This window comes from Miniopterus schreibersii (assembly GCF_964146895.1).
Source record: "Miniopterus schreibersii genome assembly, chromosome: 14".
Classification (NCBI taxonomy): domain Eukaryota; kingdom Metazoa; phylum Chordata; class Mammalia; order Chiroptera; family Miniopteridae; genus Miniopterus; species Miniopterus schreibersii.
The window spans coordinates 50,310,350-50,336,173 of record NC_138114.1 but is presented as its reverse complement, the minus strand read 5'-3'; the positions used below and the strand labels follow the sequence as shown (position 1 = coordinate 50,336,173).

Sequence of the window (25,824 nt, the reverse complement as noted above, 5' to 3'; positions counted from 1 at the left end):
TAAATGCTCACTCAGCCTCCCTGTCTCCGGGCCTGCTTCTTGGGCCCTTTAAGGCAGGTATCACCTAAAGACACAGCTTCTAAGCCTGAGTGAGTCAGCATCCTCTGACTGTAAGTGTCAAGTCTTGGTTTACCTAAACAGGAAGGGGTGGGGGCTGTACATCTGGCTCCCAGGACGGCTGGAGGCCACAACAAACAATGATGAGGACTCTGTCTCCCACGTTGCCTTTACGCTCAGGCAGCTTCTGGCAGCAGCCACCAGCCTTTCCAGGCTCCCCTCCCACCAGCCCGGCAGCCCCAGCAGCAGCTGAGCAGTCCCTTCTGGATCCTGAACCACATCCTCACCCCTGGCCTGGGCCCTGAGGGCGAAGAGAGAAGCGGGGCTCTGCTTGGCCAGGGTGGGGCCCGGGGTCCTCCAAGGAAAAGGGAGGTGCTGTTGCCAGAGCGAGAGGAAGTGGGTGCCTGGCAGGGAACACCGGCGGAGGCATCTGCTCCCACGTTCTTCAAAGCTGCTGCCCTGCAGGCACCTCCCAAGGGCTCACCTCCGACGGGAGGCTCGGCTCACAACAGCCTCCGAGGTCAGTGCCGGCCATTCCTCCGGCCAGCGAGGCCCAACCGCACCTACACCTTTTCCCATCACCAGCAGCACCTCCCAGCTGCCTGCAGTGTCACCTGGGTTCAGTCTTCATAGTTTTGCCCTCCCACACACCTCCATGTCCCATCAGGTGCCAAGTACTATAGACTCGGCCTCCCCACCGGATCTGCTTCTACCCACCCCCTTTTTTTTGCAGGACCCTGGCCACCTAGCCCATACGTCTCAGAACTACGGCTCGTGTAGCCTCACAGCCTTGCTACCGGATCCAGCGTCTTCTAACTCAGCCAGTATCAGCTCCACTGCTCACAAATGCGCAGTGGCCCCATTTTGCCTAAAAATTTAACTCCTGACTTCTCAGCCTGTCATTCAGAGACCTCCCCACATGACAGTCCCCTTCTCCAGCCTTCCTGCCACCTGTTTCCCTGCAACTACTCCACACTCCAGGCAAACATCACCTCACACTCAGTCACCCCGGTCACCACCACTTGGCTCTGCCCTCCCCACTGCCGGGGACCACTGTCTCCACAGCACTCTACCCTGGAGCCTCGCGAGGTGGAATTCTCCCCCCTAACTCTGGCTTGAGGATCAAATCCAAGCTCCAACACTTAGCTGCTACACAACCTCGGAGAAGTACACTAGCCTCTCTGTCGGATTTGTCATGTGCAAATGATGATACGTAACTCATCGGATTGTAGTGAAAACGACATCTCTAGGGAGTTCTCCGCACAGGGCCTGGCGCCCGGTAAGGGCTCTGTTCACAGTGGCTTCACACTGTCGGTCACCAGCCTTCGAGGCCCAGCCCACGTGACATCGCTCTGTGGAGCCTTTACTGACGCCCCGACCCCATCGAGACTGCCTTTGTACTTACATTCTACATTGTGACGTAGTTGGCCATGTACCTGTCCTTCCCCCAACTAGACCCGGGAGTGTTCGAGTCGTATCGGTGAAACCGACTCTGATTTTGTACATCCCACAGTGTTCCTGCTCCTTAGTGGGTCATTAGTTCACTAGGCAGAGCTGACAGGGATCCAGTCCCCACTGGGCACATCCCTCATTTTAGGATTCCAGATACTCACAGTGTCTCTCTCTTCAACTCCCCAGCTTGTCAAACAAGAATCAAAGTGCTCACCTCCCGCCATCACATGAAAATAAGATAAAATAAAAGAATGACGGTGGTCACTGTAAAATCCAACACCCAGCGCCCGCACGCCCAGGGCACCATTCTCCGCTCATCCCCCACTCCCCACCTTCAAAACTGCCATCCAGAGGGGTTGCCTGCGTTATGCCCCAAACCTGGCAATAAAGGAATGCAGGCTTTTCCCAAAAACCAAATCCATACTTAAAAGACAAAGGTGGGTCACCATCTAGCAGAGTCCAAAAAGTGTGCTAGACACACTAAGTCGCTTGTGACACAGGTTCAGTCAAGCTAGTCAGTCAAGGAATGGGTCCAGGGAGAAGTTTCAGGAATCTTTTAGGCAAGGTGGCTGGAATAATCTTATGACTTCCCAAGGTGAAATGCTAAGAAGGACAGCCCTTGGTAAGGTCCAGAGGGCTTGGCATGTTTATTGTTTTTAAAGGATTTTATTTCTTTATGGTCCCACCAAGTGGCCTTATATTTATATGGCACACATTGTCATCTGCACACCCCCCCCCAAATAATAATGTTTGTTTTACTAATTCTAAGTGTAATGTATGCTCACTGAACAAAATCCAAGTTTTCCCAACCTCTGTTCACTACGTTATGAGCCTCTCTCTGTGTCAATAAGAATAGATTGCCATAATTCTTAATGGCTATATGAGTCCTTTATTTGAACATGCCAAAATTCATTTTCTCAATCCTCTACTTAGGGTTGCTGAAATTATTTCCAATTCTATTATAAACACTTTCTAAAAAACCTCCTGTAAATCATTAGAACCCTGATTTTTCCTTCAAGTAAAATCTTAGAAATTCCATTTCTAAAGCTAAGGGTTACACAATTTTAAGCATTTTGATGCATCTATTGCCAAACAGTCCTTGAGAAAGACTTATCAATTTACACTCCTATCAGCAATGAGAGTATAACGTGTTGTTGTTGTTTTAATCCTTACCTGAGACTATGTTTATTTTATTTTAATTTTTTAGAGAGAGAGGAAGGGGGGGAGAACATTGATGTGAGAGGGAAACATCGACTGGTTGCCTCCCGTATGCACCCCGACTGGGGTTCAGACCCCCAACCTAGGTATGTGCCCTGACCAGGAATCGAACCCTCAACCTTTTGGCGTCCAGGACGATGCTCCAACTGACTGAGCCACCTTGAAAGAACTTACTTATCCACTCTACCTTAACCAGGCCTTATCAATGTTTAAATTTTTGCCAGTCTAAGATTTTGCATATATAAGATTCTGCGTACTAGTGAGATTGAGCATCTTTTCATGAATAGTGATCCCTATTTACTGCCTGTCTGACCAGCACACTCTTTTTCCCCCTAGAAACTACTTCCCCACTTACTACCCCCCCCCCGACTCTCTGGCTGTAACCAGAGCCCCCAAGTTGTTATAACTTCACCCCTATGACCTGCAATCTGAGAATCTAAGCGTTGATGCCTGCAATCCATGGTAATTGTCCCAGAGTGATCCACTGACGCAAGACAGGCCAAGGGGGTCGCCGCCTAGGATTTACCAAAGCAGAATTGGGGAGGGAAATACCAGTCTTCTCTCCATTGGCGGAAGCTGTAAGATATGAAACTATGAACATTTCTCCATCATATGGAAAAAGACAGTGAGAAAATATGACGTCGGTACATCGAGAGAAGCCGATGAGGGCAATGGAGGGTGCTGGTGGGTTCAAGTTCCAGCTTACAAGGGTTCCGAGGCCATCCTGGTCCCTCACTTCTCTCCCTCCCTTTGACATGCAAGTCTCCCAGTCTCCTCCCAGGTGAGTTCTCATATGTCTATACTCCTCGAGATTGAATTTCTGTCACTTGCAACCAAGACTCCTGCCTAATTAATACACCCTCTTTACCAGCTCTTTCTTCTTTGGTGAATTACCTCTTCACGCTCTTTGTTCACTTCTCCACTGGGTGTCTCCTGTTTCTGATTGACTTTTACGAGAGTATCTTATATGTTGAGGCTATTTTCCCAGCTCATCACTGACTCTTAACTTTTGTTATGCCTTCTTTTCCCAGAAACCTCTTTTATTGGCACTGTCAAATACATCAATCTTTTTTCGTATGACTGCACCCCCAAACTGTAAGGAACAGTCACCTACATTTTCTTCTAGAATGTTTATAGTTTAACTTTTAAAACTCTAAATCTTCAATGACTATTTTTGTTGTTAGTATAATAAATCTAACACTATATATTTCCCAAGGATTCAACACCACCTCCTAAGTAAGCCATTCTTTTCCCACTGATCTGAAATGCTTCCTTTACTACATACTAATTTTTTTACATACACTTGGGGATGTGTATCTAGACTTTCTATTTCATTCCTATTCTTTACTTGGGCTCTATAATCATTAGGGCATTGTCCCCAGGTGATGGTAAAGACACAGAGAGACTAAGTCACTGGCCTTGGGACATCAGACAAAGGAGCAGCAAAGCAAGAACAGAATCAAAACCACCAGTCTCCACCTTTCACCACTTCCAGCGGTAGAAAACCTGAGCAGTAAAGAATCACCAATCCCTTTAGCATTATCCTGGCCTGTGAAACCTGTGTCACAGTCGAGATAAGGCGGACACCTAGGCCAAACGAATGAAGTTGCTGGAGAATGAAGAAGCAGGTCAGGATTCGCCAGGAGCCCTCAAGAATGCCATCAGGGCCCATTCCATCTCTAACCTCTTTCCCTGGGGGCACAGCTGTCCCCAATCCCAAGCCCTGAAAAGTTGGGAATGCTTATCAATCTCTAACTCCTTGTGGGATGCCTCCAGGTCCCCATGACAAAGTTTCCCCTCACTCATGTCTAGATGGAAAATTCTTACATTTTCTCAACAATATTGATATTGTTTTCTTTGGCCAACAGAGCACTGTGTATTTTTAAACTTTCCAGGAAGGCTGTTTATTAAGATAATACAGTGCAGAACAATCAAACTGTTTATTTTTGACTTTTGATTTAATTTTCCTTTCTATAATCCACTAAAGAAAATACTAGAATCATGAATTTGCCTTTCTTAGATTGCAGGCATCGGTTAAATTAGCAGCGGCGAGGTTCTTTCCTGTTTGTTTCTATTACACATGTAACCCCTCCCAGTTCTAATTCTTTCCTTGGGGTAATTTTCATTTTAATGTGTAATGCCTGCTCTTCAAATTACCATCAAATCTTATTATAAAGCACCCACAGTTGAGTTACTATCAGTGGAAAATGCACCAGCAAATTCTCAAGATCTGAAGGGTGAAGAGCTCCAGAAATCCCCTTGGCCAAGGTACACCTTTATACAGCTGAGAAAAGTTTGGCTCAGAGAGGTCAAGTAATGTACCTAAGCTCACACAGCATGTTGGTGGCACCTTTTCCCTTCCCCTGCAACCTTTCCACTAGAGGCATTAATAGAGCTTTCAATGGGAATTGACACATCTTGGCTCAGTGCATTTAACAGCAAGATAAGATATCCTATTACCTTGAAAAGAAAAAGAAGTGGGTGTCTTGCCCCCACCTCTGGGAAGTTATTAACCGGCTATGTCCTGAAGCACAACATTCTCATTTGCTAACAGATTCCAGCCCTTGGTTGAATGTGTCTGTTACTCAAATGTGATGTGCAATGAGGCCAGGGTTCCGGTTCAGTTCTACAGTATCACAGTTGTCTTCTAATATTAGAAGGACCCCTCAGCAAAGGGAGGTATATTTATTCCTGATGCCTCCAAAGAGCAGAGCCAGCACCCAATGGGTGAGTACTGCTCCAGGCATACCTGGGCTTGGCCTACAGATGTGAGTTTACCATTAGCATGTGGTGAGGCCCAGGGAGATACAAAGAAAGAAAAAAAATCCTAGTCCCAGCCCTTGGGGAGTTCCCAACACTAGGAAGATTTGAGCAAAGGGCAGAAACCAACCACCAAGGAAGCTGCAGAGGGTCCTGCTTGGGGAGCCAGGTTGGAGCAGAGTCTCCAAGATCCTCTTGGAAGAGAATCAGAAATCCAGAAAATCTTTAGAGCAGCAGGTCCCACGCCTGGCTGATCGTGGGGCATTTTTAAAATATAGATCCCCAGGTGCTACCCATGAGCTTCAGATTGAGAACATCACAGCCAGGGCTTTGTGTTAGGAGTTGAATTGTGTCCCCAAATATAATTATGTTGAAGCCCTCACCCTCAGCACCTCAGAATGGGGCCTTATTTGGAAAAAGGTCTTTGCAGAGGTGATTAAGTTGAAATGAGGTCATGAGGGTGGGCCCCTATCCAACATGACTGTGTCCTAAAGGGGAGAAATTTGGACACAGTGACAGACACGCAGAGAGGGGAGACTGTGGGAAGAGGCAGAGGGAGAAGACAGACATCTGTGAGCCGAGGAACACCCGAGGCAAGGAGAGGGCCTGGGACAGATACACCCAGCACCTTCAGAGGCAGGGTGGCCTGTGCACACTTGGATTCAGACTTCTGGCCTCCAGAACTATGAGACATACATTTCTGTGGCTCTCAGCTGCAGCCCTAGGTAGCCCTAGAAAACAAATGCAGTATGGAACCAGTAACAGAGCTGCGGAGCTGCTGGGAGGAAGATCCAGGCCTGGGACCGTCCTGCTCTAAAGACTGCTTCTGCTCCATCCCTGCACTCTGCCGCCCACGTGGGCTTCCTTTGGTCCTCGGACTCCTTCTCTGGAGAAGGAGCTGACTTTGGGGTGGCGCAGCTCGTTCCCGCACGCTGAGATGACAGGGAGCCCACAGCCATGTTCAGACTAATCATCCAATTAATGGGCAGCCTTTCTCCGTCTGGCTTCCCCGCTGCTTCCAGGCAGCTGTGAGCCAGCGAGCACAAGCCAGCACAGCTCCCAGTGCTTCCAGGAAGAAAATGCCACTCCCTCCTCCTACACTACAAAACAGTGGGGACCCCGGCTCTGGGCTGTGGCCTCATGCCCAGCTTCTCTCAGAGGGGGACAGTGGGAGGCAGGGCCGGGGGCTTGTTTTGTACCCTACTGTTTTTATTTGAGCTATTGATTCTCAGAAGGGCTCCCGGACACTCATGTAGGTAAATCACATGCAAACCTTCAGTCAAAGCAGTTACTGACGGAAGACCCACAGACTCCTGCAGAGGAGACCGCTGTGCCAGATAAAAGACAGGAGCAAAAGCCTTGCCTGAAACCAGCATGGGAAGGGCACCCCTTCCCCAAGATACATTCACAGGCCCACCATCTCCGGGTGACCAGTGCCACCCTAGGGTCGCAATGTACAAGCAAACGTGAAAGTCCTTACCGATGGGAAAAGAGGCAACAGGGCGGCACTAGAGGAGGGTGGGGGAGCACAGGGTCCTTGCTGTGTGACCTTGGAGAACCGCGCCACCTCTCTGTGCTTGACTTCCTTCTTTCTGAAACTGAAATAATAACAGGCAGAGCTGCCAAGTCTGGGCTGTGGTGGTGATCAAAGGAGAGAAAGCCTGGGCCACCTTTACAGAGCTGTGGGGCTGGTTCCCTGACAATTTACACATTCAAAACCCAGGGGCAATTACACTGTCATCGCCACGGGAAGTCCCTGACTGAACTTGATTTCCCTAATCCAAACTTTGAATACCATAGAAAAAACGACTGAACCCTGGGGGAGAAGGGGGGTCAAATCCCAAAGGTTTCAAAAAGGTCATGACCTCATGTGTATCGTGTGCCTTTCTCATAAGAAAATGGACTTCATACATCTCTAGGGTCACAATTCCATTTCAGAAATCATCGCTAATCTTCCCAAAGGGGGGTGGGGGAGAGGAAGGGGAGAATGCTATTAAACAGATACCACCATTGGAAACAAACTTAAAGTCTTTAAATAAATGTATAAAGATGTTATACGATGGGTCGGATGTTCCTACACTGTTTACAATACACTTAAAGATTGGAGACCCTAGCGGGCTCACTCTGTAGGGGTTTGGTTGAGTATATTATTAAACTAGGGTAAGGCAATCAAGGACACAGACCCCTTCAGAACAAGCCCTCAGGGTCTGCGAGAAAGCACGTGGCATTCCATCTGAAAGACACTCCGCTTCCAAAGTCTTTCACAATTTTTCCTGACACCCATCCATTTCATGGGAAACTATAAACACAGATCCAGGAAGGCTCTACGACGTATTGTTGACTGAAGACAGCCGTGGGACAGCGTGAATGCTAAGATCCCATGTGTGCAAAATGCCTCTGCACGTTCATGCACGCATGCACACAGAGATCTGGGAAAATGCACGCATGTACATAGAGATCTGGGAAAATGCACGCATACACATAGAGATCTGGGAAAATGCCCACCTAAGTGCTAAAGGCAACCATCTTTCAGGGTTGAAACTGCAGCAGAGCACACAGGAGGAGAGAGATCTTTGCTTTCTTCTTGATGTTTTCTACTGCTGATTGAATTTTCTTTAGCAAGCAATGCCTCTGCAGGTTTTTTTAATCTTAAAAATTAGAATGGCTCCTAGTTAACTGTGAGTCACAGCTGGGCGCTGGGTTCTTTTTCAGACATCTCGCTCACGTATGTTAGTATGGACGTGCCCAGTGACGGGCAAGATTACTAAGGGAAGCGGCCCTGACAAGCAGGAAAGAGTGTCAGACAGCTGAGCTTGTCGCTGGGGCCTGGCTCTGGGACTAGCAGGGTGTTTTAGGGTAAGTCGTTAACCTCTGACTGTCCGATTGCTCATCTCTAAGAATGAGTAAGAATAAAACATACCTCCCAGGAGTATCAAGATCAACTAAAACAATGGACGCAAAGGACTTTATACTTTCTAAATGATTCTTTTAGAAAGAAGATGGGAGGCTCCATTGCTCGCCCGATCCTCTTTTCAGAGCCTAGCATGCTGCCAAGCACACAGTGAGAGCTAACTAAACACTGGATTCATGACACTGGGGAAGACGCAAAGCCAGCGCAGGGCTATTCCACCTGAATTCGGCTCCCATGAAACCCCCCATTCTCGTACTTAAGGCAGGTATTTAGGGCACACATACAAAGGCCCACCCTGGGTGAGAGAAAATTATAAGCAGGCACAGGTTCACGTCTAGCGCTTGCCCAGGAACTCGACTCTGACTGGGCCTCTCAAGTCCTCACCCCTCTCCATCATTCCCGACATGTTTGTAAGCTGCCGAAGAGACTCGAGAAAACACCAGGCACCACGATATAAAACAATTAGTCGCCCGACAGCTACCAGAATGCAAACCGAGACGCGTCCTGGACGTGCACCCGAAGCCTAACTCTCACCCTGGTAACCCATGACCCGTCAAGGAAATCAGGTCGGTCCTTTTTAAATTTATATTCTGCTATATGTTATAGAGAATTAAGCTTTAATTTTTAAAATCCCTCTAATTGGATACTACTGATGGGAAGACATCTGGGGCAAATATCTAGGCCCAGTGCATTCCATCCCAAGCAATGGTTAGTGGTTTGGAAAATGAGTGTGCGGCAAAATAACCAGTGGTTCCTAATTATTATATATCGCAGGGTTTGGCATCGCCCATAAAGCCCAGTCATGCTGGCCTCTCCTCTTCAGAGAGGATTACAGAATCGACTGTTTAGAAATTTCTCCTCCGAGTTACCATACGTTTTCTTTGTCTTAATTGGATCCAGCCTCTTTGCCCATGAGCAGAAAGGCAATTTTTCTATAACGATTACATCCCTCGAATGCCAGGTCATCAGCCACTCCTAGGTCTGGAGGGATCACTGGTTTGGCTTCCGATTTTCTTTCCATTTTCTCAGCCTTGTCCTGGTAGAGACGTGAAATGAATGTGAAGACTGCGTCCTGAGCTACCTTCGATTTAGCCAAAAAAGGTATGAGTCTTACAGCCTGAAGCATCTCCTCCGACACACACAGAGCCTCAGAATTGGGGAGAACTGCCCCAAATGTTTGGTCTAATGCAAATATTTACTTCTTCCAAAACAAGTAAAACAAACCACTTCCAAACTGAGGATGGGGGTGGGGGAGTTTGCCAGGCATTTTTCACAGTTAAGATAAACATTTGGAAAACATTTTCCAATTTGCCCTATACCCTCTGTTAATCTTTCCCAACCATGTTGAATCATTTCCTAATTTACCCTCTACTGTGACATCAGGACCATTTCTTGAGGCTCTTTACTTTCTCTGCCTCCCACGTAACTCAGATGTAGCATCAGTCAATCCTTTCTGGGAACGTTTGTTGAACACCTACTATGTTCCACTCATCTGATGGACACCCTTCCTCACCTGCGACTGCAAACTCAGAGGCATCAACCCACAATGGCACTGCGCTTGAGGAAAGCTGGGTCTTCAGACGCCCTTTGCCATTCAAGTCAGCAGCCCAATTCTCTGCCCCACCCCGCACCCTATTTTTCCTAGAGCTTGAGCTCCCTGTCGCAGGGCCGTGGGACGCTCTCTGAGCATCCCAAGGAGCTCTCCCTGAGTGCGTGGACGTCCACACCAGGCCGTTTCTCCTGGGCCACTTGCTGAGCCTCCCCCAGCTTGTTTCCATTTCACAAGTGCTCAGGCCCATGCCAAGATGGAATTCCATTTTCAAATGAGGTTTCACAGGACCTTTTATCAGATGCGCAGACCAATTACACTGACTGGCTTCTCTCTAGCCTGTAGTTGGGTAATTCTATCCCTCACCCCTCTTCCTCCCGAAGCGGTTAAGTTCAGGGCTTCACCTTCTCTGCAGGAGCAGATCAAAGGCTTGACTTCCGTCCCCTCATTACCAGGCGGGGACATGCTGCCTCCTCTCCAGCAGCTCAAGTTTGACAGCGACCCCCAAGGAAGTCTGTGGTTCTTTTTTTTTTTTTTTTTTTAAACATCTCTTTATTGATTTCAGAGAGAGGAAGGGAGAGGGGGAGAGAGAGAAACATCGATGAGAGAGTCATTCATCGGCCGCCTCCTGCACGCCGCCGACTAGGGATCGAGCCCGCAACCCGGGCACGTGCCCTGACCAGGAATCGAACCGCGATCGCCTGGATCCTAGGTCGACACTCAACCGCTGAGCCACACCAGCCAGGCAAGTCAGTGGTTCTTAAGACTCTCTTGCCTTCACACACACACACTCCGATAGGGTTTCTAAATGGAGGCATCCATAAGGTTTCCACTGGAAAAAAGAGAAGAGTCAGCCTGAGAGCGCTTCTGGGGAGAAAACGGCCGCTGCACACGTCCTCTTTGGGAGAGAGGCGGGATGCCCTGCGAGCTGGCAGAGGAACCGCTCGGGTGGGTTTCTCCCCACCTGCCCCCCAGCCCCTATCTCTTTAGGTAAAGAAAGCAGCACAGACACACCTAAGGTGCGACCACCAGGCAGAGGGGCCTGATGACAAGGATCTCCCTAGGGGTGGCAAGTCCCCGGGAAGGAGGCCTTGGGAAGATGTGACCTGCACTTGGAAAACCAATGCCAGCAGGAACTGGCCTGCCCTTGGCTCAGACAAGGAACGGGAGGTAAGGCCACGGCCAATGGCATGTCCCCACCACCACCCATCTGCTTTGACACCTGTCCCTCAGGGGCAATTCTTTGGCTAATCAGGATTCTCTCCAAACCCAGTTAGAAGGAAGGATGCCAAGAGGCTGACCTTGCTCTTCCGATACGATGGTGTGTGTGCGGGAAGGATGTGGGAGCTGTGGGTAAAAGAACACAGGTACATGGGGCTCCAGAAAGGATCACTGCCCTGGATGTGCGCACTCATGTGTGCAGGCGTGTATGTATAGTATATACGGTCCCCCTCCTCAGCCACAGATTCCTTCTAGTTGATAGCTAGTTCTACTTTTAAAGTGGAAACGCCTACTGAGAGGATTCACCTAGTAGTCATTCACAACCTAGTAGGAATACTTGATCCAGCTGCTCTCACATGGGCACTTAGAGGAAAGCAGGGTCTGGAAGGAAAATTATATTCCTGCATTGCCCCTTTCTCCAGGAAATGGGCCAGAGACCCTCTTTCTCTTTCACAGCTGCAACCTCAAGGGGGCTTAGATTTAGAAACCATACCGCCCTGGAAAATGGGTTTGGGTTTGGCTTACAATATTACAGGGAAGGAGGAAAGACATATTTTGGAATATTTAAAGGACTTTGGAGGGTGCTTCACAAAGTCCACAATTCAAGTGACCTTGGACAAGGGATTCTCTCTCTTTAATCTCAGTTTCCCCACCTGTGGAGGGCACACTGGTAGACTGGCTGAGAAGGCTTGGGGCATCACGGCCCTGACTGTCCCGTGGGCCTCCGCCACATGACACAGAAATGTCCCTGTCTGTTTGTGTCTTCTGCTTTGTGCACAGGCCCCCAAAGTTGTCCTTTGAGATTCATTTAATCATTGCCTTTTAAATAGATATATTGATACTCCAGATTACAAATTCCTGGAGGCAAGGCAGGCCCTGTGGAAATTAGGCTAATTTATTACTGATTTGTCAAAAAGATGTTACCAGTTGATTCTTTGAAACAATTTCAAATAAGAGTTCCCTGCTTTAGACACCAGCGACCAGCAACAATCTGTTTCATTGTTTCAAATGCTAATGTTGCTTCCTAAGAGTGCTCTAACTGGGCTATCCTTAAAATGTTTCAACCCCACAGGAAACAGTTTTTAAAAAGAAACATTTTAAAGTGGGTACAAGAACAGTGTGTTTTTCACATCTTCCTTTGTGATCTTATTTCAGTCTGTCCTGTTCAAAAGAAATGGAAACCCTTATACATAATTGTTTTACCTATTTTCACCCTCATTTTGGAGCACCTTTTTGAAGTCCATGGAAAAAGTGTGTTTTTGTTTTGTTTTTTAATTCCTTCTGTACACACAACTTAATTTTTTTCTTAATAAAATGACTGAGTTAAAATAGCCTCATATCAGGAGTTTCAAGAAGGAACATGGGGCTCTGTATGTATCCATAATAAGCACTTACTTTGAATCAGAAAAGTCAGTTGCTCAATCTAGACAAATTTCCCAACAAAATATGGAGGGGGAAAAAAAATAAAAAGCCTTTCTTGGCCATGTAGCTCAGTTGGTTAGAGCATCCTCCCAATATGCCAAGGTTGCGAGTTCGATCTCCAGTCAGGGCACATACAAAGGTCAACCAATAAATGCACAAATAGGTGGAAGAGCAATTCAATGTTTTTCTTTCTCTCTTTCTCCCTTCTTCTCTCTCTAAAATCAATATTTTGTTTGTTTGTTTTAATTTGAAGTTTAGTCCATCCAGTGTGGCTCAGAGGTTGAGTGTCAGCCCATGAACCAAGAGGTTGCCGGTTCAATTCCAGGTTAGGGCACACACCCAAGTTTGGGGCTCGATCCCCAGTAGGGGGCGTGCAAGAGGCAATTGATCAGTGATTCTCATCATTGATGCTTCTATCTCTCTCCCTCTCCCTTCCTCTCTCTGAAGTCAGTAAAAACATATTTAAATATATACATTGCCTGCAATCCTGGATGGTTTCTTAAGAGTACTGGAAGTTCCCACATATGGGTTGAAGAGCCCTGGGTAAAGGTGAATTTGGTCCTATGTTGAGCTCTTTCCTGAAATTCACTTGGACATTATGGAAGTCTTCAGCCCAGACCCAAATGTATCATTTAGCAAGACTGACAGCTTCTGAAGACATAATTTAAACAAGGATTAGTTTGGGCACTGCAAGAATCAAGCTTTTTAGAGTTTAGAATCTGACAGGCAGCAGCTAAGCTCTTGAAAGATGAGAGTCTTGTGAGCATTTATCTGATGATTTTAAAAACAGGCAGCCGGATTAATTAAAATCATCACTTGAAATATTTCTGTAAGAGAGCAAGGCCTTCTGAAAACATTGCTTTTGGGTTCCCTGCCTCCAACTTGTCAGTACTGAAAAGAAACTTAGAAAAAAATAAAAGGCAATTTCATTTAATGGCATTGCCATTCAAGGGCAGGCAGCCTCCACACACAGAGCTGCCTGCACCGGGATGAAAGCTGTTGCTCTTCTGTGTCTGTCATCATGAACTTGGGGTGCAAGGAAAAGAGGGAAGGGGGGTTGGGCTTTTAGCCCTGCTGTGGAATGCGAGTCTGTCCAAGCAGAGCCTGCCCCTCACTGGCTGGATCTGGTTCCCTCTCTCCTCCTGCCCTCCCTCCCTATCCTCTGCTAGCCCCCAACTTCACCTACTCCCAGGTAGGTCCCCAATCTTGATCATCAGGGAGAACCAAGCCAACAAGTCACCGAGTTATTAGAGGACATGGTTCTTGTATATTCTGGTTTTCAGCGATTGTGATCAATGGCAAAGTCATGACGTTTCTGATGTCTCAGTTCCTGTACTGGGTGCCTGCTAGAATCAGGCTCAGGAAACTGTATCAACACTCCCTCTGTCATCTTTATTGATCAGATATGACTACTGCTGGCCTGTGGAGAAAGGAAAAGTGAGCCCTGCAAAATTTCCTCTCACCACTGTTCACTCAAGATGAAGCAACAGATCTAGAATGAGAAAAACACAAAAACCTTTACTGCAACAACAAAAAAGGCACTCTGCAAATCCTCACGGCCATTATCCCAACACTAGCTCGCTTGCCAATTTTCTGAGATTCTGAAATGTACGTAAATAGATGAGTTCGTCTGAGCGCAGTCACTTAGCTCATCTCCATAAACTGGCACAAATTCAGTCTCAACTTCTTTCTTTTCTTTCCCTTAACCACTTTTTAGGAGAGATATCTAAACTTCCTAGGAGTGACAGAGTTGATGTTTTTTCACGAGACCAAGAAAAATAAACAGCCCACAAAATACATTGGGGAGGTTTAAAATTTTGAACCCAGATCTCAACTTTTTCTTATTTCAAAATGATTGTCACACAGGTGTGGTTTGCTTCCTATGATTCCTAATGACTAAAAATGAATCATTTTTACTGTAATATGCTTATAGACTTTCTATTTTATTGCTATATCTACATTTTCTACTACTTTATGTTTTATTATGGTAAGAATCTAAATTTACAATGAATTTAGAAGTCACCTGCCTTTCAGAATGCATAACAACAACAGAAGATAAGCCCCAGAATTATCCACCCACATGGACAGCTACAAACTCCTTTATAGCATTTGCAAAGTGTGTCTGTCTTTCTTCAAGGCCTGTTTCTCTATTGTTTGGGACAAATGTGACTTTTACTTGAAAGCCACATTTCAGATTGTTTGCAATATACTTTGTTAAGTGAGCTAAATTAAATTTCACATTCACCAATTACATTTCTCATCTGTAACCATTCATAAGAATCTTCAAGTAAGAAGTGTTTTTAAACATTCCAGAAGGCTCAGGTTTTTAAAGATACTATAAATTTTATATTAGGTATTTCACCAAACTGACTAGAACGTTCATTTCTGAATACTTGGATGATATAATTATTTGCAGAATTATTTAATTTAAAAGAATGACCTCAAATATATGAGAACTGAGAAGAGAAAAATAGTTTTTATTTCTATAGGCTTCCATGCTAATTAGAATATTGCTCAATTTTTCAATAAAGACCCAGCAAGAAGAAAATGGAGCACTTAAAATCATAGGTTCTGTTTAGACAAAAGAAAGAGGGCAAGAAACACAAATTTAAAAGTGAAGTTTCCACGTGATTAATTTTTCTCATTCATGTGTCAGTCTCTCCATTTCCTTTCCATTTCAAAGGCACGGTCAAGAGCTATTTTCTCACCAGGAGATGACTACCAAGCTCTCAAAGAAAAACTGAAAAGACCCTAAAAAGACACGGAAGTGTGAGGCACTTTTTAAAAATCACTGTAATTCCGTCATTCCACATGAACCTGCAGCCTGTAGGGCTCTTCCCTAAGGTTCTGAAAACACCAGTCTCTCAACCTGACAAACCAAAATATCAGGAGGTGAATTCATTTCGGTGGGGGGAAAAAACCACAAAACTAAGGAGACCAATTTGGGGGAGAAAATTGATAACGCTTTGCTCACTCCAAGCAAAACATTTTAAAAGCAGCAACCTAATGCGCAGGAAAAAGCATGCCCCTGGCAAAAAGGAACGTGTGGAGCAGCGAATCTCGGCAGCAGAATTCCCCGGACAACAGGAGAAACCAGTGAAACTTGCAAAGCCTCCAGCACCGTCCTATCCAGTGGTTTCCCAAGGGAAGTATTTCAGAATCGAGGGAGACAAACTTTCCGAGCCCCCAGCCCTGAGATGTGCAACCAAATCCCACCACCAGGTGGCGGCTGTACAGGCTGGGGGGAGGGGGCGAGGGGGCTGGGGGGGGAGGGGGTCTGTTTTCTCCACTTCTTCCCCTCCGGGACGCACTGCCCAGTCCAGGGGAGAGCCCGTCAGCCCCCCAACCTTGCTCCAGCTCGCTAAAATGTCAGGATTAGGCAACAAGAAAGAAATCAGGCCTTAGAACCCAAAAAGTTGTCTTTCTTACAAATCTGTTCGCACACCAAAGCTGAGCAACTGGGGAAGGGGTGTGTGTGTGTGTAACAGACCTGCATATTTTAAACTCTGCTGGGGTTTTCAAAGCAAACGTTCCAGATGGCTGCTTGGGAGCGACAAGTGACGACGAAATTACGACGTGAGCGCCGGCTGGGCTGAATCGCTGGGCTGTGCACCACCCAACCCGCACGGGGTGCACAGAGCCGCAAGGTGATGGAACCGGCTGGATAAACACAAACCGTTTTTATGGCTGGCCAAAAATTCCTTCCTTCATTCATCAAAGCGGGTGAATGAAAATATTAAGAAGTAGGTATGGCATTTTCGTGGGCTGCTCCCCGAGTATCCTTCTGAAGTCAAGACCTTGCTGGGGCTGCCTTCTACCTTGGGTGTCAAAGACAGACACCCCCCCTGGACGGGAAAAACCACTTCCCCGCTTTACGAAAAGGCTGCACGCCAGAGCGCAAGCCTTGGCAAAGGGACGTCACATAAATTCCAGGTGTTCCTAAATAGGTATGTTTACAGGCACACAATCACTTCAGGAGCCACCTAAGTTCCTGGGCCACTTTTCTTTCCCTTTTCCATCTCAAGGAAGCGTCAAAACATGTGTTTATAGCTTTGACGTTAGGATCTTACCCACTCCATGTAGACATTTCCTGCCAGCTAAATGCAGGAAAGGTAATGATTTGCGCTCAAAACGCATTTAGGCACGGGCACGCTGACCTTTCTTTTCTTAACTGAGCCAAAATCAAACAATTCTGTTACCCCCCCTCCCTCCCCCCCCGCCAAAAAAGGGGGGGGGAACAACAACAACTGTGAAATCCTGAATTATTTTCTAGGTGATGTGTACAACCATCCTCCCGTTACTCTAGGAACGGGCTAATTCCTCAACATCTCACTTTGCCTTTAAAAGGCTTCCTTCCACACGACGGGATTTCCCTACGAAACATTCCCAGCCGACGGGCTCCTGCAATAGCCTGTATCAACTCAGCCTGCGCGAGCAAACGCTCGCCTTCGGCCGAGGCCACCCCCGGCGCGCGCGCACTCGCACACACACACGCGCACACACACACGCACACACGCCCCAGTGCACACTCACAGAACCGTCCCGGGCCGGCCGGGAAAGCTATTCTATTTGCATGTTTGCCCATCTCTTCCTGAATGAATGCCTTTCCAACTGACCTTTCCAACAGCTGCCGAGGTGCCTGCAAGGCTGGAGCAGGAAACTAGGGGGCATGTTAGCATCCCGACCCCCCGCCGCAACCACGATGTGTCTCCTTCTCCGCCCAAGTCCAGGTTCTCTGAGACCGAGGGCGGGCAACCTGAAGCGTTCGTTCGCCCAGCAGCTCTCCGAGGTGCCCAGCTCGCGGCGGGCATCCTGCACGCACACGCCCCAGCCCACACGCCGCCCGACACCCGCACCCTGGCCCGTGGCGAAGGGGCCGGGCGCGCAGCAGCCCTGCCTCTTACCTTCCCTGGCTTTCAGCAAGACCGTGTTGGCCACGATGTTTTCCAGCTCCATTGACAGTCGGCGCTCAGCGAGGGAGCCGGCCGGCGGGGCTGTCAGCGCCTGGGGGTGCTGCCGCTGCTGCTGCCGCTGCCGCTGCCGCTGCTCGGGCTGCCGCCGCTGCTGCCGGAGCCGGAGCCGGAGCCGGGAGCCGCGAGCCCGCCTTTCCTACCGCATTATTCCTGCTCTTATCCTTCAGAGTTTTCCCCTCTGCAAAGAGGAGCCGCCGCCGCCGCTTCTTCCTCCCTCTGTGTCCCCCCTCCCCCCTCCCTCAACAGTCTCCCCCCCACCCCCCACCCTCCGCGTTTCTCTGTCACTCCATTCTCCTCCCCTCCGGCTCCCTCAGATGCTTTAATGCCTCGGATGCTTCTGCCTCCCCTCCGTCCCTCCCGGGGGTGTGGTACCAGCAGGCTCGGGCGGCTGCAATGCGCAAGCGCCAGGCCGGACCGCGCCTACAGCCTCCGCGCTCGCGGCGCGAGGCCTGCTGGGACTTGTAGTCTTCTCCGCGCGCCGCGCCGTGGCCAGGGTGGCACGCGGCTGCGGGAGTCCGAGACCCGCCCGGGGACCCGCACCCGGTGTGAAGGCGGGCGCGGCGCTGCGAGGGGCGGCGGGGGAAGCCAAGGCGGCCCGGCTGAGCCGGAACCCTCAGTCCTGGGGCCCGGACTCGCACGCCCACGTTCCGGGCTCCGGCTCGTCCGCTTCCCGCCCTGACGAGAGCCCGGAAAGCGAAGTCCACAGGCCACGGCGGTGGCCAGCGACCCGGCACGAGCGGGCGCGGGTCAGGCCGACCCTCGGGACGTACTCGGGATCGGAGGAAGGTCGGCCCGGCCCGGCCGCGCACCGCACCCCCTTCCTCTGGGGCCACGCCGGGCCCACGCGGGGGCTGCAGCCCAGAGACAGCGAGGCGCGCCCACAGGCCCCGCACCGGCGGCCGGCGACTGTGCACCGTCTCACACGCACACGCGCCCAGTCGCTGACAAAGGTGCACTTTGTTTCCTCCAAGGGCGCGAAAGGGTCTGCGACTCGGCGGCGACCGGCTCTCGGAGCGGCATCGGTGGCCGCGCAGCCCGAGCGCCCCCCGGCGGCCGCGGGTGCAAGCGAACGGCGTCCCCTGGCCAGGACTCCAGGGGTCCCTGCGTGGGAAGTGGCCGGTTCCGCTAATAAACGGCCTCCTAGAACGCGGGGTTCGCAAATGAACGAGCCCTATTGCAACAAAACTCCTTCAGAGGAGCGGGATCGCAGAGGGAGCCGCCCGGGCCGGCTGCGGGCGCGCTCGTGAGCAACAGCGCCAGGCTGGTGCTGGAGACGCGCGCGCCGGGTCCGGGCTCATTTCTGCTCGGGCTCTCGGCGCCTTCCTGCTGCACGCGCAGAACACCAGACTCGGAACACGCAGCCTCGCTTCCTCGGAAGGCCCGCTCCTGGGAAATGCGCCCTCGGTCACCCCAGGGGTCTGCGACGAGTGTCCTCCGGCCTGGGGGAGGGGCGCGCTGGCCCCAAGAACAATGAGTCCTTTGCCTCCTCTGCATCCTGCGGGCCGGATATCCGTTCAGAAGCTGGCTGGGGGCCCTCTCTGTGCAAGAGGAGGAAACCTTCTGTCCCCAGGGCTGCCAGGAAGTGGCAGGGAGGTGCCGAGAGAAACAGAACAATTATTAGACATTGGAGAATATAAAGAAATTAACAGACTTTCCAGGCCTTGGAAGCCAGAATGGTTGATTCTAACACAGGATTGTTCCCTAGTGGAGTATACCCACCACCACCACTTCCTAGGGTCTGGATTTGGGTCATTGGGTCTCCCTGGGCCTTTATTGTCTTGTCTGCAAAGTAGAGGCAGTACCGGTTGACCTGTTAGAAGGCAGGGAGCTGAGCAGATGACTTCTTTGGCATCTTCCACTCCAGGAATTATTGTCCTAAGTAAGTCACCCAGGCTTGGTCTTGGCTACATATCCACATGCCCAGAGCCCTAACTTACAAGGGGGGGGGGGCGACCTGGCAGCGTCTCTGAGCCATCAACTACAATGATCACTTGCTGGCAGCCTAAGTCCTTCTGCAGCCCTAGTTTGTTATTTTGGCTGACATTAAAAAACAAACTTTAAAAACTAAACTAAATTTGAATGCCTGTTGATGGCTTGTGCTCCAGAGCAACCTTCTCAAACTTTCATGTGCATACAGATCATCTAAGGATCTTGTTAAAATGTAGATTCTGTTTCACTAGGTCAGTGATGGGTCCTGAGATTTTGCTGTTTCTAACAAACCCCAAGTTTCTGTCAGTCCTGCTGGTCAGTGCACCTCACTTTGACTAGCAAAGCTCTACAGTTAACCATAATCCCCACCACCCTCTATGTCTAATACCCAGCCCAAGTCACCAGTGATTTTACCCATCTCGCCTCTATAGGGATTTGGTTTGTCACGCTGGAAGATCCCTGCCTGTCCCCCCTCGTTTTACAGATGTGAAACGGACCAGAGAGAATAAATGGGTTCTGCAAGGTCATTCAGCAAGCGAAAGCCTATCTATGTCTCTCTCTGCCACATGGTAATACATCCTGCCTACAAAATAAATGGCTGTACTTCAAGTATCTGTGCCTCTCTGAAGAAATTAGGACATTCCGATGCCAGAATGGAATGAGAATGGCTAGATTTACTGGATACCCACAGTAGTCCAGGTCCTGTGCTAAGTGCTTTATATGGATTATTTCATTGACCACAATATCTGGATGAGGTAGAGACACAGCCCCACTTTATAGATAAAATCACCAGGTTTGAAGAGGTTTTATAAGTTGCTTAAGGCCACACAACTAATAATAAGTAGACGACCTGGGATTTGAACCTCATAGTCTCCCTCAATCTATGTCTGCACTTAATTTCTGGCTAGCTCAGGCTGGCAGGCAGAACTTGGTTGCAATTGTTCTGTTTGTCTGCCAGAGTGAACTTAAACTGTATTTTGAGAAGGCAAAGCGGGCAGTTGATCAAATGATTAAGACTTAAGGGGGTTTTCCATCCCCTTCCGTAATTCCACCATTATCGCTTCATTCCTTTCAATTAACTGCATTAACTACTCACAGTCCTCTTGGGGGAAAAAAGGGGGGTTGATTCAAAGAAGAGTAGCCCATTAAATATCAATAGGTAAGTAGGGAATCTTGCCTGCTGATGGCAAGAATGGAAATCCAAGTGGAGGACTGGGTGAGTTTGAGAGGGAAGGGAACATGCCAAAGACAAATACTGACTTCCAGTCCACTCAGGATCAGCTGAGCTGGAAACGCAAAAGAAACAGAATCTTCCCATTTTGTCGGCACCTGTCTTGCATGGCTAAAGCTGCTCAGAGTTCTTGTAAATAGAAATTGACTCTTCTGGAAAGTCACAAGTCTATCTTCGTCCTAAAATATGGATTGCTTTGGCCTGAATAATCAAACTGACTTTCTGAATAGTGCAGGAGCTGGAGTTTTCATTTTCTCTCCTTGCCTCACAGCTTTCTAGTCTGCAGGAAACAGCTGGAGACAGCGCTGCCATTCTCCCACTTATTCTCCCATTCTCCAGAGTTTACCTTTAAGTGCCCAGCACGGCAGGAAACGCAAAGGTGATTTTCTAGAAGAGCTTGGCACTAGAAAACAAGGCAAACTGGGGGGCAACCCACCAAGATGGAATAAGGGCTATTGAGGGCACATATACAGAGGACTTGGAAACAGAGAGAAAGAAGTGGTTTCAGGCACCTGGGAAGATTCTAAGGAGGAGAAATGAGAGCTGAAAGTGGGGTTGGAGTCATGAGGTTTCCACTTGCATTCCCTGTCCTCTGAGAAGTCCCTTCGTTGATGGCCCCCAGTAGTTACCAAATTTAACATTAAAAATTTTGCTGTGCTGTGGACCACCTATAATTTTTATATTAATATTTTTCTATTAAAGTCAAGTTGCTTTAAAACTTTTTATTCATCGTAACCTATATTTGTGAAGTGTGAGTAGTAGTAGAAATACCACACTTTGGAAAAAACTGACCTCCAAGCAACACACTTTGGAAAGATCACCTCCAAGCAACGGGGCCTGAGCAGCCTTTGGTTCTTGAACCAGCTGATTTTAACAAATCTGTTGGGCGGCTCCACCCTGGTGTTGCTGGTTGATTATGACCTATGGACATCTAAACACCCAGCTTGGTAACAAGACTTTCCAGGGTCATCTGCTGGGTTCTTAACTGCAAGTTCAGAAAAGATTCCTGGTGAAACATGTCTGTGGATGTTCCCAACCACATGAGTTCTCTGTGCTCCTGGTGACACAGGTCTTTAGTGAAAACACAAGCCTTCCTTGCCTGGTGCCATGTTCAGTTAGGAGAGTCCCCATGGTAGACTTACTTGGCATTGAATTGTTAAAACGTTGTTGCCTCCATTGTGTTTAGAGGAGGTGTATTGCCCAAGGTCAACTGCTTTGTGGGTGGTGAGGATACTTATTTAGGTAAGTGTCTGCCTTCCCTACTGGAAGGCCTGAACACAGTAAGTGCCTTACATGTAGTGAGCATTTGACTGCATTTGCTGACTTGGAGCAAATATGGCATCACTCAACCCCACCTACGCCTTTGGATGCTGGTTACTCCATAGGAGCTATCGAAATTCCCGCAGCCCTGACAGGTCAGAGATAACCTGGTATCAGAAGTCGACATCACAGAAAGCCACTCTCAGTGCCTAGCGCTTCCAGCTGTCTGACGGCACATACCCGCCATCCTCAAATGTGGCTGTAGCCTACGATCAGCCCAGTAGTTAAACTGATCATACCATTTTAAAGGAAACTAAGCAGGCCTATTTCAATTCACTTTTCAGAGTGAGTGAAACACAAAATATTTAACCCCAAAATGGTGCAGTGCTGAGCAATCAGATTTAGATGGAGGAAAAATGTTCAAATTGGTAAGGAAATCACACAGCAAAAGTATAAAAATTACTTCAGAGTTGGACAGGAAAAACAGGCTCTTTTCACATAATCTACTGAAAAGCCAATGATTTTATGTTAATATGGATAAGCAAAGATGCCAAATCATCACTTATGGTCTATTATTATTATTATGATTGATTGATTTGAGAAACACACATCGATTCGTTGTTCCACTTATTTATGCATTCATTGGTTGTTTTTTGTATGTAGCTTGACTGGAGATGGAACCCACAACCTTGGTGTATCAGAACAATGCTCCAAACAACTGAGCTACCTGGCCAGGGCCACTTAATAGTCTTTTTATGACCAGCACCTATCAGGTGATAAACTGACCAAAGCCAGGTTCATTTGTTCAAGCATGGTAGCTTACAATACAAATGTAGACAGTCTTGACAACAAAGATAGAATTTTCTTAAAGGAAGAAGGAGGTGAGATGAACTGAGTGCAATATAAAAAGCCCTTAAAACCAGATGACTCATAGGTGAGATGGGCTTCAGCAGTTTTGACCTTAATGCTGCAATAACATGAACTTTGTTGTTCCAGAGACTGGGCCTAATTATCTTTGAGACTGTAGTATAAAGCTTTTGCTATCCTAAGATAGGCCATTGCAGGTATGTGAATATTTAATTGATCCAATAAAAGTAGGGCATACTTGCTCCCTTCTTGAAGTCTCGGCTAGCTAGCCAGTTATATGCTAAATAGAATCTAATGAATACTCAGAGTTTTAAAAAATGTAATGTTTTGCACAGATTGCTCTTCGACAATTACTAAAATAGAACATAGTATCTAATTTGCCCAATTGATTTGGAGCAGCTTAATTTCCTCCTGTAGAAGTAAAGGTGTGGGTTACCTTTCTATAGAAATAAGCTTTGTGCAAGAACCCACGGGTTGGAATACTCATTCCACGTGGCTGTCAAAGTCTCCTCCATAGAGAGAGGATGCCATCTAGCATGGACTCTGGAGAGCTGCAGCCAGCCCCCAACTGACACAAGCAAACCTCAGGCTCCACATTTTGTGGTCCAAACTGAGTCCGTGAGTGTGCACACAGTTCCTGTATGCTACAAAAGCAATTCTGCTTGTGAAGTGGTTATTGGGCCATAGGACATTTCCATGACTTATATCTCAAGCTTCACAATCCTCTTGTGCTGTGGGAACCAAGTGGTATTCCAGTGAATCTTCTCTCCAGGCTGAATCTGGCCCCTCTGTGCTTTGGGGAAGGTGGGGGGAAGGTTAGCATGTTCTTATTAAGGACACAGGATATTCATTCCAGTGAATAGCTTGGACCACAACTCATTTAACCAGTCATCCATTGCTGAACATTTTTATTATTACCAACCTTTTGCCATAACAATAAGACAATGATTTTTTAAAGAGTTATGATCTTGCCTTTCTTTTCCATCCCAGCCCCCCCCCACCCCCTCGCCCCCCTCCCCCGGCTTTTCCCAGAAGGAGATGAATCCCCAGCAATCGGCCTTCCCTGGTGAAGACATCCCTTTCAAGTGTTATGCAGTAGTTCCTCTTTGTTCCCAACTTCTCCATTCCAGAGTAGGAATTTGGCTTGATTTCAAATAACTAAAAGCTTCTCAAAGTGTTTTCCCAAAATAAAAGAGCTTTTTCCCCCCTTCTGATGAATTTTCCTCCACCCTACCACAATCACAACAAAAAACACTGCTTGCCTAAATAGTTTGTGACTCCTCTTTGTCACCAACATTTCAGAAATATACATGCTAGGTCACAAAGCATGTAATATATACACCAGACCTTATGGTTTGCAGCGCATTTTTGTGAGCTCCATCTCCCTTCCCTGTTGAGGCTGGCTGGTGAGGGGGCCCAAGTCATGTGCAAGAAGCTGCTTTTCGGGTCCCCACTGTTTTGCTCTGAAAAGAGGAAGAACTCAGCAAAACCCAGAGTGATGTTTGCCATCTCTAATTGTAGCTCCGGCTACCAAAATGTTAACTTGTGGTTCCAGGGAGGTATTTTCCTAATCATCATAAAAAGTAGCATATATCTCTTCATCTGTCTTTCCCTCAACGAGGCCCAGAAATTCTCTCAAACTCAACAGGGAGAATTTGGGTGATTTTCTACTCTTTTGGTAATGAGGGCAAGGTCAGTTTGGCTTTTTCCTTTAGGGGAACAATCTGTGTCCTTGTTGTGACAGCTAGAGAAAGCTGAATAGAAAGATGTTTTTTCCAGAATGAGTGCGGGAAGAACGTCTTGGCTACCATGTCAGCCACTGTTCATTCATTCATTTGACCAACTATTTCTGAGCAATCGATATGAGCAAGGCACTAGCCTAGCCAATGGGGCCACAGGGATGAGATCTACCCTCAGGAAGTTTACAGTACGATTAAGACCCAAATGAGGCAAAATAAAATTCCGATGTGACATAACGAGTGATGAGAATGGGAAAGGCATGTGTACAATGCTTTCTAGGCAGCAGGGAGGGTTCCCTAACCTGGACGGATAGAGGAAGTGGTTAGGCACAGCTTGGCAGAACGGAACTGGCATTGGTGATAAAATACCAGTCATAGTTCTCTCTCTTGGAATGCACAAATGGAGGACTCTGCCTGTCCTTCCAGAAGTTTTGGTTGTAGCCCAAGATTAGCTGAAGGCCACTCATTTTGCAATTCTGAACGGGCCATAGGAAAGCTCATGTATGAGATTCCTTCTGGGTCTCTTGGCCTGAGATTCGAGGGTATTTCATTCTCAGGGAAAGGGAGATCAACCTTTAGACAGAAAGCAGCAGACCAGGAGACCAACATGCCCACTGGAGTCCTTGGTTCTAATGTCCCTGAGCCAATGAATCCCTGTGTGCCTTGACGTAAGCTCTTTAACCACAGGCGACTGCCTCAGCATCCTGTTTGGAAAAGAAGCGATAAGCAGTGAGACTTCCTCTCCAGTGGCCAAAAGACTTGGGAATTGGGCTGTTGTTTTGGGTCCCTGATTGGTGTGAGGGAAACAGTAATGCTTGGTTGAGCATGCCTAAAATGCCGATGTTAAGAATGACTGTGGATGGGAGAAAAGGGGACATCCTAATACTTTCAACAATAAAGATAAATTTAAAAATAATAATAAATAAAATAAAGACAGGAAAAAAAAAACCTGTGGAATGATTGAGATTTATGGAGATAAAAATTACAAAATGTCCTAGCATGATTTACATTGAGGGAAAAGGCAAAAAGATACCTAAAGTACAGTACATTCTTAAGATGAAAATTAAACCATGTATTAAAAGACAACATAGCGTGGGCGTGGCTCCTCGGTTGAACGTCGACTTAGGATCCAGGCGATCAGGGTTCGATTCCTGGTCAGGGGACATGCCCTGGTTGTGGGCTTGATCAATGACTCTCTCGTCATTGATGTTTCTGTCTCTCTCTCTCCCTTCCTC

The 25,824-nt window shown here is 47.8% G+C and overlaps 1 protein-coding gene across 1 annotated transcript in view; it reads right to left on the bottom strand.

The window, feature by feature from the left end:
- The window catches only part of GRK5 (G protein-coupled receptor kinase 5), a 159,168-nt gene extending 141,219 nt beyond the window's left edge, over positions 1–17,949 (bottom strand). The window contains exon 1 of the mRNA XM_081157650.1: positions 17,495–17,949. Within this exon, the coding sequence (XP_081013776.1) occupies positions 17,495–17,546 (52 nt within the window). The 5' untranslated portion in view covers positions 17,547–17,949. The remainder of the gene's footprint in view (positions 1–17,494) is intronic.
- Positions 17,950–25,824: the final 7,875 nt, after the last annotated feature.